The 15,085-nt window shown below is 45.7% G+C and overlaps 1 protein-coding gene across 5 annotated transcripts in view; it reads left to right on the forward strand.

Annotated features, from left to right (window-relative positions):
• RCBTB1 (RCC1 and BTB domain containing protein 1) overlaps positions 1-15,085 on the forward strand; it is a 765,714-nt gene that overhangs the window by 511,158 nt on the left and 239,471 nt on the right. For all 5 annotated transcript variants that reach the window (XM_069640792.1, XM_069640789.1, XM_069640793.1 and 2 more), the window contains one exon: positions 7,676-7,802. In XM_069640792.1, coding sequence (XP_069496893.1) covers positions 7,676-7,802 — 127 coding nt within the window. The remainder of the gene's footprint in view (positions 1-7,675; positions 7,803-15,085) is intronic.

Below are 15,085 nucleotides of genomic sequence, written 5' to 3' on the forward strand. Positions count from 1 at the left end.
TTGAAATTTAGACTCATGAACATGTGGATATTTAATTTCCTATGTTTGTTGTTTTGTTATAGGGGAAGACATCCACTGTTGCATAAGTATTAGACATGCTCAAGTATTGAAGACTTGGGATACGAATTGAATGAGGAGCATTGAACTAAAATCGATGCTGAGACGGCTCATCAAAGTGAAAGTTGTTTTGTACAAAACCAATAGCCCCTGACGAATTTCCAGTTATTTAACACACCAAAACCCTAAAGGAAAGAAACATGTTGGGCACATTGTTTTTATGTTTTTTATACATTGAGTATGTATTTGGGATGATGAGAATGGTATGCAAATGCAGTAGTGCTTTTGAATGAGGTATGTCAAGTGTGAATTTGCACAGCACGAGTCACTTTAGTAGAAAGAAACTGAAATAGATTGCTTTATAAACTGATGTGTTTTGTACAGATCACTCTTGTTGTATTGTGATTTCTTGTCTAATTAAAGGATGATTAATCAGCACCATGTTTTTAAATTATGGAGTATAACTATTAAAATATATATTTTTGCCCTATTGGTCGACTTATGCGTCCTTGATGCCTTAAGGAAGGCTGGAGTAGTGAATGTCTTCCCTGATTAATTAACGAACTTCCTAAACCGCAAGCCCTTTGTGTTTGTTGATTAAAGGTTATTAACCTTTCTTGAGGGATCGCTTGGTGGTTTACATTTCCCTCTGCCCCTCCAAGTTGTTGTTTGATGCTCCCACAGTACACCACCCCCACGGTCAGGATCAGGAAGCATCTGCCTTTCCATGGCCACCTCGGAGGAGACTTTAGGCAGGGTTTCATTGAGGGATCCATAAGATTCTTCACTCCAGCCTCATGGGAAGGGGCTCCCCCTAGGGGAGAATGGATGCCACCCAAAGATTTGTCACAACACCAAAAAGAATGCAACAATAGTAAAAATTTAACTGCGGCCACCAGCTTGTCCATAGGCACATATAAAAGTAACCAAAAATCCTGTGTGTCAAAAACTAGGTTGATACAATAGTATCTCCTCTGCAAAGCACTCTAAGGTACGTGTGCAACGTTTAAAAAGTACAAGAATTCAAAAGGAAACAACGTTTCCCAGTACTGATAGTTTGAAGTCTGATCAGTTTCCCCATAACAATGAGCAAAAGGCAAGGGAAGTGAAGCTGAAGGCTTTACTTTCCTTTAATAATTCAAACCTGGGTCAAAAACAGAGCAGAGTTTGTGGTGGGTCAGAAGACGGCATCGGACTCTTTGAGGACATTTCCAAGCTACTTTTATTTAAATTGTAATAGAACGGCCTAGCTTTCCCTAGTGTTAAGGGGTTTCCCTGCCTATCAAAAATAACTGAAGGTGCTTGTCTGTCATCAGGAAGTCCCAAAGAAAGATAAGTCCTCCGTCCAAATCTAATTCTGCCCCTGACCCTACCTCTAAGAAACTAACTTTAAACAGTTCCAGGAAATTGGCTTGAGTCTCCTGAAAACCAGTCTTTTCTGACAGCTTCTTTAAATCAATGTTTTTGTTCTGTTGCCATTTATCTAGCAGAATCTTCATTAATAATCTCTCTTTATTTCTTGAATTAACTCCTGTAATTCCTCAACAGCATTCTTGGATTTGACATTATCTTTAACAAAGTATTTAGGCCAACCTTCTTTGTGATACTTTCTCACTTGTTGGGTGGAGGTTTTAGAGCTCCCACAGTCTATAGATCTAGGTTCTCTCGGCTTGGTTGTGGTTTCTGCCCACTTGATATTTACCCACTTATGGATTCTCTCTTTATAGCAATTTTTGTACTTGACGAACATGTCTTCCCTCCTCTATTACCAGACTTAATGTCAGGTTTTTATCTTTGCAGCTTGTTGCTCATATATTATTTTCCCTTTATTACGCTCTGGTTTCGAACCTTCATAGACATCGCATCCAGGATTATAAAATTCCCTCCTTCTCAGATTTAAACTGTTCCAATTACATAGGTTTATATTAAGTATCTCTTCGGGCGTACTGGGGCGAGTTCCTCTTCTCGTCTTCCGTTGCCCCGGCAACCTCCTGCTTCTCCTGTTCTCCCCGTTACCTATCTGCAGACTGGGGAGCGTTGCATTAGCTCGGGTGCTCTTCTCCTGTACTGGGTTTCTCCTTCTCTTTGTCACGCCCTCGTCTCCAGCTGTCCTTCTGCCATATGCCGAGTGGGCAAGCTGCTGACCTGCAAAATTCAAAACTGAAACGCTGAACTGGGATGGATACACAACAGTTACCCTGAGCATAGCTAGTCACTGGTTGGCTCTGGGACACTTCCAAAGGCTCCAGAGGGTAGGATCTGCATGCAAGGGTTTGGGCTGGTTGATCCCACCAGCCCAAGGATCGAAGCACAAATGAAGGGTGTTCACGAGATCAGTCCAGAGAGGCAGGCCTTCACTGGTATTTGACTGGAGGCAATGTTGCATGTCTTCAAAGGTCATCCGTTGCAGCACTCAGTAGGGGTCTAAGCTCTAAATGCCAATATGTAGAATGACTGCAAAACTCTCCTTTTATCCTAAATTCAAGCCAGTAAAACCTCATCCCACCAATGGAAAGGATCCGCACATTCAAACACTCAAGGGCATCCCACTCACATCTGCCCAGCAACAGACCTACCCCTAGCCTGAGTGTGGATAGGGACTAGGCAGTCCTATACCCCTCCTATAGCCAGATGCTCACACTGCAGCTTTGCCCAGGAAACTTGAGGGCTTGCTATATATGGAACTTCCTGACCTTAATAGGACAGGAAACAGGCCAATATACAAGATGCCCAAAGAACAGGGCAAAAACACATGGCACAGCTATTTTGAGTATATGGTTAACAAAATGGCATTATGCTGTAAAATTCAAAAGTGCATACCAGATACCCGAAACAAATAAACTAAACAAGAGAAGTAAAGCAAAAAGAATGTACTTCCTTCCAGAAGTCAAGACAGGAATCAACCCATGGCAAACGGTTGGGTGGTCCTATTGATATTAATGGCAGGAAAGCTGGAAAATGAAAACCATTCCAACACACACTAAGCAAGCCAGAGTAATTTTTTGTGGTTGTGCCAGGTACACCATCACTCCAAAAAGGGCTCCCATTCTAAAGACCACAGGCTAAAAAAACTCTAGTCATAGACTCCTCAATGGGGGGTTGTGGAACCCACATTGGCCACCTCAAGATGCAAATGACGTAGTCAGAGTCAGACTGGAAGAAGACCTACCACATCACTTTGCTGAAGCTCAGGGTGGTAAGCCTTGCTCTGAAAGCCTGGTTTCCTTCCTTCCATTACAGGTAGAGAGACTCTGGTCCAGACAGATAACATGGCTACCATGTATTTGAACAAACAAGGTGGGACCAGATGTAGGATCCGCTGGAGGGATGCGCAGGTGATAAGACATTGGCTCTTTGCCTGATGTTGATGGCAATTAATCTGCCTGGAGTCCAGAACATACAAGCCAAGTAGATCTTTCCTGGAAGAACACACATTGCTTCTGAACAAAGTGCTAGGAGAAGTCTTCTATGGATAGAGCATGAAGGAAATTTACATTTTTGGAACTTTAGAAAATGTAAAGTGCCTTAGTTTTGCCTTCTGGTACTGCAGTAGCACTCTCAAGGGAATGCCCTTTTGATGAATTTGTCAAATTAATTTCTCTGTTTTTCCTCCAATATCCCTTCCTCCCAGGGTGTTCCAGAAGTTTAAGCAATCCACAGCAATATTTATTTTGATTGGGCCGGCTTGGCCTTGCCAAAGGTCATATCCAGAATTCCTACATCACCCTGCATCTGAGATTGCAGTGGAGAACATATATGCTCTGCAAAATTTACAGCAGACTGCTTCCCCACAACTTACCGTCGCTGAACTGAACAGCATGGTTGCTGGGGTCAATCTCTGCCACCACACTGAGTAGAAAGCACTATGTGCACGTATGTTATGTTAGTTGGGCCTCCCTCCTTCGCCTGTCTCGTGGGTTGAGGACTTCCTCCTGTGACTTTCTGTCCCAGGGAGAATGTGTGCTGCAGACAACTAGGCCCCAACTAAACCTTGGCTAAGAGCAACAGGAATGAGGCGGGCCCATCTCTCTGAACCACAGAACTGCATCCCAGTATTTGCGTTCCATAGGGACAGTGCGAACACTGAACTTGGAGGCAAGGGTTGTTTGTACTGTAATCACAGCAACTGATGCCCAAGTGGGCGGTAGTGGAACAGCAAGGAGAGAGAAGGCAAGGTGTAAAAAGGTCAGCAGGGAAGGTGAGTCGGTTGATGACAGGAAGTAGACCGGACTGGACTGAGTGGAAAAGGCAAGCAGGTCGGCGAAACAAGACTGGATGAGACTGCAGTCGGGTGGGCTGGACAAGGCAGGAAGAAAGCAGGCACGAGGCTGGACAGGGTAGGCAGGGCTCTGGACAGGACAAGGCAGATAGGAGGCAGGACAAGGCAGGCCTGAGAAGGAACTGTCTGGCAACAGGGAAGGCACTGAAAGGCCACAAGAAGGCAGGTGGAGGGTCAAGGCTAAAGCTGAGAGAGATAAACAAAGCATGTCAGTCTAGGCCAGAGAAGAAAAGGCAAGAGGCAGTGAGCACTGGCATGAGAAAGCAAGCAAAGTAACTCTGTCTAGGTAAACCATGTGAAGACGCGCTGATGATTTCCAGAGGCGGGATTAAATAGGGCCACCACCACCAGAACAAAGTTCTGGATGCCACGTCCATTGCCATAGCCACAGGGATGCACCATTGCTGTGAACATGCAGGAGCGTGCAGATGTGTTCCCGCTGTGTGAGTATTTCTGGCCCTAGATGGCAGTGCCCAGTCTAGCCGGGAAGTGCTGTGCAGGAGCACTGCAGGTTGCCCACCCGCCATCACTCAACCAATTCCATCGTCCCATGTTGCGGGGGACTACTGCACCCTCGGCCCGCTGAGGCTGGCAGGGAGGACATGTGTCTGCACATGACAAACCTACCCCATTCAAGCGGAAGGGGCTCTTCCTTTGGGGCCTGGACAGGGGCTGTGACTCAACCTCTTGTCAAGAGACAGTATTGCCTTATCTCCTTTATTTGGCTTGCAATTTACACCATAAAGGTTCACTTGTCAGCTATCAGTGCTTGTTTAAAGAGCCATTTCAAGGAATTTATTTTCAATATTGCACAGATTACAGATTTTTTTAGAAGGGTTAAAGAAACTCTACGCCCCTCCTCCCCCTGATGAGTCAACCTCCCACCCATAGGAGCTTAATGTTGTCCTAACCGAATTGAAGGGTCACCTCTTAGAGTTGATGAGCAAAGCAGATTTTCAGCACCTTTCCTGGAAAGTGTCAGCCCTCATATTGATAAAAGGATGAGCAAACCCAAGATCTTGGTATTAATTAACCTAATGTGGTAGTTTGCAGTAAATGTAATAAATCGATTCCCTTTTTGACTATCAAGTTAATAAACCAGTTTTGGTACCTATTATTTTTGTAGTGTTTTCTTTCTACTGGATCTGCTTCACTTATGTGTATTAGCACATCACGTTTAAACATTGCCACTCAAACTCATCTGATAGAGACAATTCTAATCCTCCCCACCACAATCCTATTTTGAATAATCCATCACTGATAGTGCTGACCAATTAATGCATCTGTTGGCCAAAATGTTGAAAAAAGTGTTTAGTGTGTAATTCTCATGATATTGGAAAAATCCTCTTTTGAGCCCCACATTTACTGTATCCACGTACCTAACTTGGATGACACCCATTGTGTTTGTTATGACCTCACTAAGAGATCATTATTTTAGTGAGAGGAGATAAGGTGTCCATTTAATTATAATATGGTTTGTCAATTTGGTTGTACATTTATTCCCCGCTTTCCCTGCAGGTCGATTTAATTAAAACCTGGTTACCCGGTTCCTATGTCGGCGATGCAGGGAATCATTTTTTCATTTGTGGTGCCACCATCCCTCCATTTCCCAATTTTTTCCTTTGTGGTGCCACCTTCCCTCCATTTCCCCAATGCAGGGGCCACCCCCTGCAATTCCTGTTCTCCCCCTGCCCATCATCCCCCCATGCACAAATGTGTATCGGGCGGGGGACAGTCCCTCCACCCCCGTCCCCCATAGTCCTATTCTCCTGACCCATTCCTGACAACATACATGCACACATGCACCCCACACACCCCCAAACGCACACACCTAGCCCTCCCCAAACTCCTCCCTGACCTCACTGCGCCACCTTTTCCTGATTACGCAGTGAACACATTTGCAGTTCCCAGACAGGCTGCTGTTCGATGAAATCGGCCTGTCAGGAAATCTTTTTCGATGAACCTGGCCTGTTCGATCAAATGCATCACTCTTTAATCCCAAAGGCTTTTTACCTTTTACATCATCCAGGAAACGTTTCCATATACATTCAGTGCTATTGCCACAATCACTGAACTGAGGCACCAATATAGAAGATAATTGGGTGGTTCTGGTCCTTTCCTATGCCTTAAAGGAGTAGTTCACTCAAAAATGTAATTGTTTAAAAAGATTGCCGATGACAAAAAAATATATATAAAAAATATTTTTGCAAAAAGTTCCTATGTAAAATCTTCAGGGAATTAGCCTGGGATTTTGAATCACTAGGAGGCATCCATTTTGTGAAATGAACAAGCCTCCAGTAAAAGCCCCCTACTTGCTTCTGGAGTCTACACCATCCCGGTGCTCATGGTGAGTGCTGCCCCCACCCCTTCATTTCTATGTTTACTACCTCTGGTGTAGTACTCATAATTGCTGTGAATTTTGTTTTAAGTCTCCCGGGCTCCCCCAGGGATATCAAACGAAAGTACCGGCAATTATAAATATTAAGCTGCTCTACATGCGACATAGTATTCATAATTGCTGTGATTTTTCCGGTGGAGCCCGGGAGACTTAAAAAGAAAGTACTGGCAATTATGAATGTTAAGTTGCCTGCTGTGATAAGCGTGCGGCTAAGTATTCATAATTGCTGTGCCTTCCGCTTCAAGTCTCCCGGGTTCCCCCGGGACGGGGGATCCCAGGAAACTTAAAAGTAAATGAATGGCAATTATAAATAATACACCTCCCATTGCAATTGGTGGGGAGGAGGGCGAAACAAAAGTACATGCTAATCATTGCTGTCACTTTCGCTTGACGTTTCCTATGCTGCCAGAAAACTTCAAGCAAAAGTAACTGCAATCATGAATACAATGCCGGCAGGCTGTAGCCTGCCAACATTCTCTGCTCTCAGGCAGCAATAAGCAAAAGCTCCGAGTAGAGGGCTTTTGCTTGATTACTGCCGCGAGAGCAGAGCCATTGTATAAAATGGATGCCTCACAGTGCTTGACTTTGAGGCTCAATTCCCAAATATTTTACATAAAAACTTTTTGTAAAAATATTTGTTATATTTTTTGTCATGGGCAATCTTTTTAAAAAATAACATTTTTTAGTGAACTACCCCTTTAAAGATATGTCAACAACTCTGTAATCTGAAAGGTCCAGCTATAAGTTACTGTGCAGAGTTGTTGTAAAATGTTCATCTCAGTATTCTCACCCACTCCGTTTTAAAGTTGTGTACATATGTATTAGAAGATCTTATTTATAAGACTAGAGCAATGTTGCATCTTGTTTCTGTCTTTGCTGATTAATGAAATATCAAACTAATGTGTCACTTAGAATTCATTGAGTGTTTCTTTTTTTTATAGAACATGAAGACTTCTTAACAGTTGCAGAGTCACTGAAAAGGGAGTTTGACAGCATAGAAACTGCTGATCTGAAGTTCAGAGTAGATGGGAAATATATCCATGTGCATAAAGCTGTTTTGAAAATCAGGTAGTCCATTTATTTTATGTCTGTGAAGTTGTATTAAGTCCCCCGGTTCATGAATGGAGATTTCCTTGTGTATTATGAGGCATGCCATTTAAAGGTTGTTTTGTGTTATATTAGAGGATGATGTACCCTTTTTATTGCCATAAGAACGAATTTGATATATTCAGATGTGTAATTTTCCATTGAAAGTAGCAAACAGGCCCAAGATGGTAATGGCTACTGGAAGGCTCACCCAGTCACGCGTAGAATGAAGTAGTCGCAGGTTTGAAAGTAGTTTGTTCTTTGGGTTGTGCAGAGACCTGTTTAAATTGGCACAGGTTACACGTCTTGGCTAGGAATCAACCTTGTAGGTGATGCGGCGAACCAGAAGAAGGACTCGGATTACAATGGGTCATGGTATAGATTTGTTTATTCAAATAAAAAGGAAAATGCCTATCTAGTACTATCGCTGAAAGGGAAGTTCCCTGCCTTCTTAAACAAAACTAATGGTGCTTGTTGATGTCCAAGAATGATAGAGTTCAGAATCCAAATTCCTAGTTACTAACTAGCCCTACGACTTTAGAAATCTGACTAAAAGGAAAATGAGAAAAAGGTCTGGGAACCCCTTTAGAGAGTACTAACAAGTTCAAATAACCTGTTCTATGGGAAGGTACCCAGCCGAGCGGGTCTAAACCACGTTTTAGCTCACTGTACCTTTCACAGATGAAAAATACTTATTTGCATATCAGTCTGTTCCCATCCATTTTTAGGCAGCCCAGCACCAAAATACTAGGCAATTGTCCTCTGAACAAGAGTACCAACAGCAACCCCAGACACATGTGTCGGCCTAGTCGGGTCTCATCGCTGAGGTGAAGCTGTGCCTCTCTAACCACAGTGAGCAAGGGGTCCATATCTGGATTATCCTTGGTAACTTAGGGTGAAAGCCAAAGTTCCTAAAAATGCACAAAAAGGTCTGGGAGCCCCTCTAACGCAACCAAAATGGCCAAATAACCTGTTCTATGGGAAGGCACCCACTAAGGAGGGTCTACAATCACGTATTAGATCACTGTGCCTTTCACAGAGGAGAAAAATCTATTTGCTTTTAATTCTGGTCCCAGCCATTTAGGCAGACCAGCAATGAAATGATATGCAATTTTCCTCGCTAGGTCCCTTTTATTCGTGCCTTGGCTTTGTTGAGGGAGGTCCAGGAGTTTCAGAAGCAGAGTCACTTTTGCATCTGGTTTTTGAGTTTGTCTAGTTCTTGGTTCTGTGTTCCGATGGGTCGGTTCTGGTCCCCGGACTGAAGAAAGGACCTCCACTTGGGCGATGATCTCTGAGGACCCCAGGACAGGACACGATGCAGGCAGCGATCCGCAATGGCCAATCCATAGAAATGGCAGCAGACGATCCTTGTGGCAAGAACAAAAAAACTGGTCCTGCAAGACCCCTCTTTGTGGTGAAGATCTGCAACTGTAGGGTGATGCTTCTTATTTTCTTTTAGAGGTTTTTCATCTACGGAGTCCCAAGGCTCCACTAGGGATGATGGTCAATGCAGCGAGGTAGCCCAGGAGGAAGCTGGTCAACTCACAGGATGGTTCCTGGGACACTTCCAAAGGCAAGGTCCCCCAGCAGGTGTCGAAACTAGTTTTTCCCCATTGATCCAAGCGTCAAAGCACAGATGATGGTCTTCTGGAGATCAGCAAAGGATCAGGGATTTGCAGGGTTGGTTGAAGAAAGTGCAGCTGGCTAGCTTTCAATGACCAGTTCCGGGTTGTCAGCCGGATGTTCCTTTTCGTAGGGGGTCTTGGCTCCACCAACGATCTGAAGAAAGGCCGCAGGTGCCCCCTTTTATCCTGGATTTGAGCTGAAGTCAAACCTCAGCCCTCCAGTGGCAAGGATCTGCAGCTTTCAAATTTGCAGGGGATGTCAAAATCTGGACAGTCTCTGACCAACACATAAGCCCAGAACAGACACACTTTGGCATTTATGTGGCCTGGGTCCAGACAGACCCAGCCCACCACATCCGGCCACATGCACAGACCACCACTTTTCCCGGGAAAGCAGATCACTTTAAATGGGAAAGGGCCTTCCACATATGGCAATTGTGGCTCTTCGAGTGCAGGAATAAGGGCAGACGAGAAGACTGCGAAAGAGATCATTTCACAACAATTTTAGAGGATATTGTACTCTTTGGCATTAAGCAGAAAAATGTAAATGTGCACAAGATACTTTTATTTGGTTTTATATTTTAATCAACTGCCTCCATCCAGCTCGTCTTGTACCTATCGAGTTAGCAACCACAAAGTTACAAATAACAAAGGTACAGGGACACTGTATCCCTACCACCATTCACTGTAAGGTGAGTTGTGCAGGAAAAATTAACAGAATTATACTATGGAGAACAGAGTTCTCCTGCACTGTTTGCCATAAGCACTGTTCAGTGCACTCAAAGCAGATGAGCTTAGCAAGACCAGTGAAGCTAAAAGGACTTAACTAGCCTCAAAAAGTCAGAACAGGCTGAAAGCAGCAGCACAAGGTTTGGTGTCCCATTGATGTCTATGGAGGGAAAGCAGAAAAAAGAAAGATTTTCCGAACGGTGGCCATTCAGAATCGGTCCACAGGGCTGGTTCTGAAAATCCATCTTACCACCCAATATTTTTTCAAATATATTCTTTATATAAAAGGTGTGCTTGCAAGCGGAGATAACTACATTGACTGGTAACACTCTTCAAGAATAAAGTCTTTCACGGAGTGTGTATCCCAGCTAAGTCACACAAATGTTCCACAGTCTTTTAAAGTCAAACCGGTACATTAGAAGGACCTTAGTTCCAAACTCCCCATATCAGGATATACAGAAATAGTCTTGGCAGGAAGGTGCACTTTCATTGGTCTAGTGGGATGCAGAGCTGGTGATTCTCTGGTAATTCCAACAATTCAATGTTCTTCTCTGGGCATAGATGCTGAGTCTACAGGCAGATGCCCCCTTTCCTACATGCTGGAGAAGCAGAGTAAAGACTCTGGAAAAGGGTGAAGGAACGCCTAAAAGGATTAGTTCCCCTTTCTGTTTTCCATGGTGGTAATTTTCTTTTGTGTTTTTATTTTTACTTGAGAAAGTGCATACTGTGAGGTTTCTCAACTAAAGTGATTAGCACGCCAGAAATCATGCCAGCCTTTTTATAGCTTTAATTGTAAGGTGGGAGGCATTATCAACAGGTAATGACACTAGGGCCCTCGTTTAGGCCCTCATTTTTCTAAGCTTGGTCCTGTAACTTGGGCCTCGAGCCATTACCTAACAGTAATGCCCCCACATAGAGGGTTATTTCTTAATTACCATGTCCTATTTATAATTGTATGATGTTCGGGAGATTTCTGCACAACTCTGAAGGATGTGCAATCATCTAACCTCATGGTAGAACAGTGTCACCCATAAAGGAAGGCTGGACTCTCCAGTGGTAAGCATAGCAGAGCAATTGGGCTTAACTTCAGAAGGGAGAAAGGCTTGCAGGGAGGTACAATTAATCTTAATAGACGCCACCAACGAATGCACCAAACTGGTTTTCCGAGGAATATGCACTTCATTTATAAAGTCAAACACAATATATTTATGATAGGAAGAATTATTTATAATACACAATGCATAGCATAGTGTGGATAAAACACAGTTAATAGCCACTTAAGGCCTAATTTACTCTTTCCCCTGAAATGTTACCCCTATGCCTGGCAGAAGACCCTATACATAAAGGCTTTCCAGAGGTAAGCTAAAACAAAAAGACACCTAGACAAAATTACTCGCAGTAATAATCAGTCGGGATCCAAGGATACAACATAAATTACTAACAGGTCCCGTGCTACACTCTATAATAATACAAGTATGATATGGAATACATATGCACACACTACAATTAAAGCACTTAAAAGGGGAGCACAGGGAAACGCAATGTTTAACCCAGCAAGCAGGGCTACCAAAGTCCAGGATATATTTTAGTAACGCAGTCCCTAGGCTCAGAAGGGTATATTGTACACCAAAGAGGGAAACAGTAGCGGAACAGTGAAACATTGCATATTCTTACACCCAGTGTAATACACAGATTTCAAAATATCTAGTAAATCAGGGAGAGTCTCTAAAATCCAAGACTTGGTAGAGAACTCCAGGGACCCTAGAAAAATGCCAAAGTCCAACCAAGTACCTTACAGTGTAACTTGTAAGAGTTCTAAAGTTGAAGAAAATACACATAAGGAAATGGGACAATGCCTGTAGGCTGGCCTGCGGTTTGGTGAAAAGCCTTGTAAGTCAGTTACTTCCCAGAGGCACAAAGAACAACGCAGGTCACACCAGTGGAGGATTAGAGATCCAACAGCCTCAGAAGCAGAGAGACAGAGCAGAATTCAGTCCCCAATGTTCACCATTGTAAGAGTGGAAATTTGGTTGATTGAGACGAGACCTGCAGAACCTGTCTACCACGGATGACTGAGGCTGCGTGTTAAGATAGTTTTCTAAAACCTGGCTTGGTTAACAAAGTTTAAGAGGCCACCCTGTTTAAGGAGGTCACTAAGGGTCAATGCATCGGATTCTTTAAGAGCCGAGTATCTGACCCTCTCCCGCAAAGCCTGCGCAGGCTAAGGGCACAGTGTTTTGCGACGAAGGACCGCAGTAGACTCAGCCGTTTGATACATAGCATGTTGTGATATGTTCCACGCATCGGATCCTGTAAGAAACGAGCATCGGACCCTTTGTGGCAAAGCCTGCGCAGGCTAAGGGCCCGGCGTTGTGCAACGCAGGTGGTTGGCGACAAATGGGTTGCAGCCAAGAGTGTGAGTATGCTGCACAACCGTCAACCTTGAGCGACTGTACGGTAAGAAAGGTGCGGGCAGGGGGAGCAGCCATTACTGCGCTCTACTAAACTGCTCTGCCCTCGTGCATACTTCCAAGAAACGCTTGTCTCAATGTACCCTGTCTCCGCACACCCATTAGGCCTCCACTCTCACGGTTGCCTCACTTTGTGTTACCTGCTTTTTGTTTTGCGTTTTACTCCCTCTAGGTGTGTTGTTCCTGTGCTGTTACTTTCACTCTGCTTCTGTTGTGCCGCCTAGGCCCTTTTTTTCCTCCCTAGGGTCCGCCTCTGTGTTTAATGTTGGGTATTCTTGGTGGCCACTAGGCCTTTCTCCCCTCTTCTGTGTGTCCACTTGGGTTACTGCTGGTTATTGTTCACTTGCCCACCCCTCTCTAGTCCTGCTGCTCCCAGTTGTCTGCCTCCTCTACCCTTTCCGCTGCGTGTTAGTTCCCACTGTTGAGTCTACGTGCCAGTGCGTCCCTGTTACATTCCTTATTGTGCCTGTCTGTGTTGCCCCCCCCATACGATGTACCCACCCAGTACATTCTGTATGGCGTAGTTCTGTGCTCTGCTTCCTCTCCTTTCTACCTACACCCCTCTATGGTGCTCTCGGTCTCGCCCATCTTCTGTAACTGCTTTTCTGTCCCCTAGCCTATCCCTCTCACAAAGTCTGGAAGGAAGAAGTTCAAGAAGGACATCCTGGTCTCCAATCCAGACCTTCCCCTCACTGACACCCACATCAGTGCCTCCTCCAGACAGACTCCTACCAACATCCTATTTGTCAGTCCCTCTCCTGACCTTTGGACCCTACATATGGTTGCTGTTCTTTTTTCTCTTCATCTCCCATTAATGGTGGCACAAGATGGGAGGTCCTCTTGTCCTCATTCCTGTCCTCCAAAACCATCATTAATGTCTATCTAAATGGGACTATCATGGTCCAGGGTACGCAGCCCAACCCCTCCTTCTGGAAAGGCGTCTCCCACGTCTTATCAACTTCCTCCCTTCTCCTACTACTCTACCACCTCTCTGGCCCCTCAGCCACCGTCCTCCTCTACCTCTCTGGCTTCTCTGCCACTCGTTTCCACCTCGGCTGACTCCTCTGTGCCTCTCCCCTCTGGCTCCTCTCTGAGCCCTTTGCCACCTAGTGCTACCTCTACCACCTCTCTGGCCCCTCAGCCACCGTCCTCCTCTACCTCTCTGGCTTCTCTGCCACTCGTTTCCACCTCGGCTGACTCCTCTGTGCCTCTCCCCTCTGGCTCCTCTCTGAGCCCTTTGCCACCTAGTGCTACCTCTACCTCCTCTCTGGCCCCTCAGCCACCGTCCTCCTCTACCTCTCTGGCTTCTCTGCCACTCCTTTCCACCTCGGCTGACTCTGTGCCTCTCCCATCTGCCTCCTCTCTGAGCCCTTTGCCACCTAGTGCTACCTCTACCTCCTCTCTGGCCCCTCAGCCTCCGTCCTCCTCTACCTCTCTGGCTTCTCTGCCACTCCTTTCCACCTCGGCTGACTCCTCTGTGCCTCTCCCCTCTGCCTCCTCTCTGAGCCCTTTGCCACCTAGTGCTACCTCTACCTCCTCTCTGGCCCCTCAGCCACCGTCCTCCTCTACCTCTCTGGCTTCTCTGCCACTCCTTTCCACCTCGGCTGACTCCTCTGTGCCTCTCCCCTCTGCCTCCTCTCTGAGCCCTTTGCCACCTAGTGCTACTTCTACCACCTCTCTGGCTCCTCTGCCACTCACCTCCTCCTCTGATGCCTCCTCTCTGGAACCCTCCTCTTCCTCCTCTTTGGGCCATCTGCCCCCTCCTTCTACCTCTGCCCTCTCTTGGGCCCCTGTACCTCTTCCACTGGGTGTACCTCTCTCCTGTACCCCACCCCGGAAGTCTTTCAAAAGTGGCAACCTGGTCCACGTAGCTACTCTCAATGTTCACTCTGCTGTCAAACACTCCTCTCACATCAGCCACCTCCACGAAGACCATATCTGGATGCTCTCACTGACACTTGTTTCTCGGCCAGCTCTGTCACGAGTTTTGACACTCTTCTCCCTGAGGGCTGCAAGATCCTCTCCAAACCCAGGACCAATTGGCCCAGAGGTGGAGTGGCCCTGATCTTTCCTGGGTGGGTCCCTCCCTCTGTCATTCCCACCCAGGCCTGCTCCTCCTTTGAATGCCTAGTCTGCAGGCTCTCTATCTCGTCTGGCCTCTCTTTGACTGTGGCCACCATCTACAGGCCACCAGGCGATGTCGCCTTTTTCCTCTCCTCTCTCCTGGCCTCTACCTCTAGGCTTCTCTTCCTCATGGATTTCAACATCGACTTGGACACCCCTGACCAGTGTGGGCTTTTCCACAATCTTTGTTACTCTCTCTTCCTCTCTATTCTTCCTTCTGGTCTGACACACTCAGCCAGACACACCTTGGATGTTCTGATCGCCTCAGACATCATCCCCCTCTGTAACCCTCTTACTACTGAACTCTCTTGGACTG

Source organism: Ambystoma mexicanum, chromosome 7q (genome assembly GCF_040938575.1).
Source record: "Ambystoma mexicanum isolate Mex_15411 chromosome 7q, UKY_AmexF1_1, whole genome shotgun sequence".
NCBI lineage: Eukaryota > Metazoa > Chordata > Amphibia > Caudata > Ambystomatidae > Ambystoma > Ambystoma mexicanum.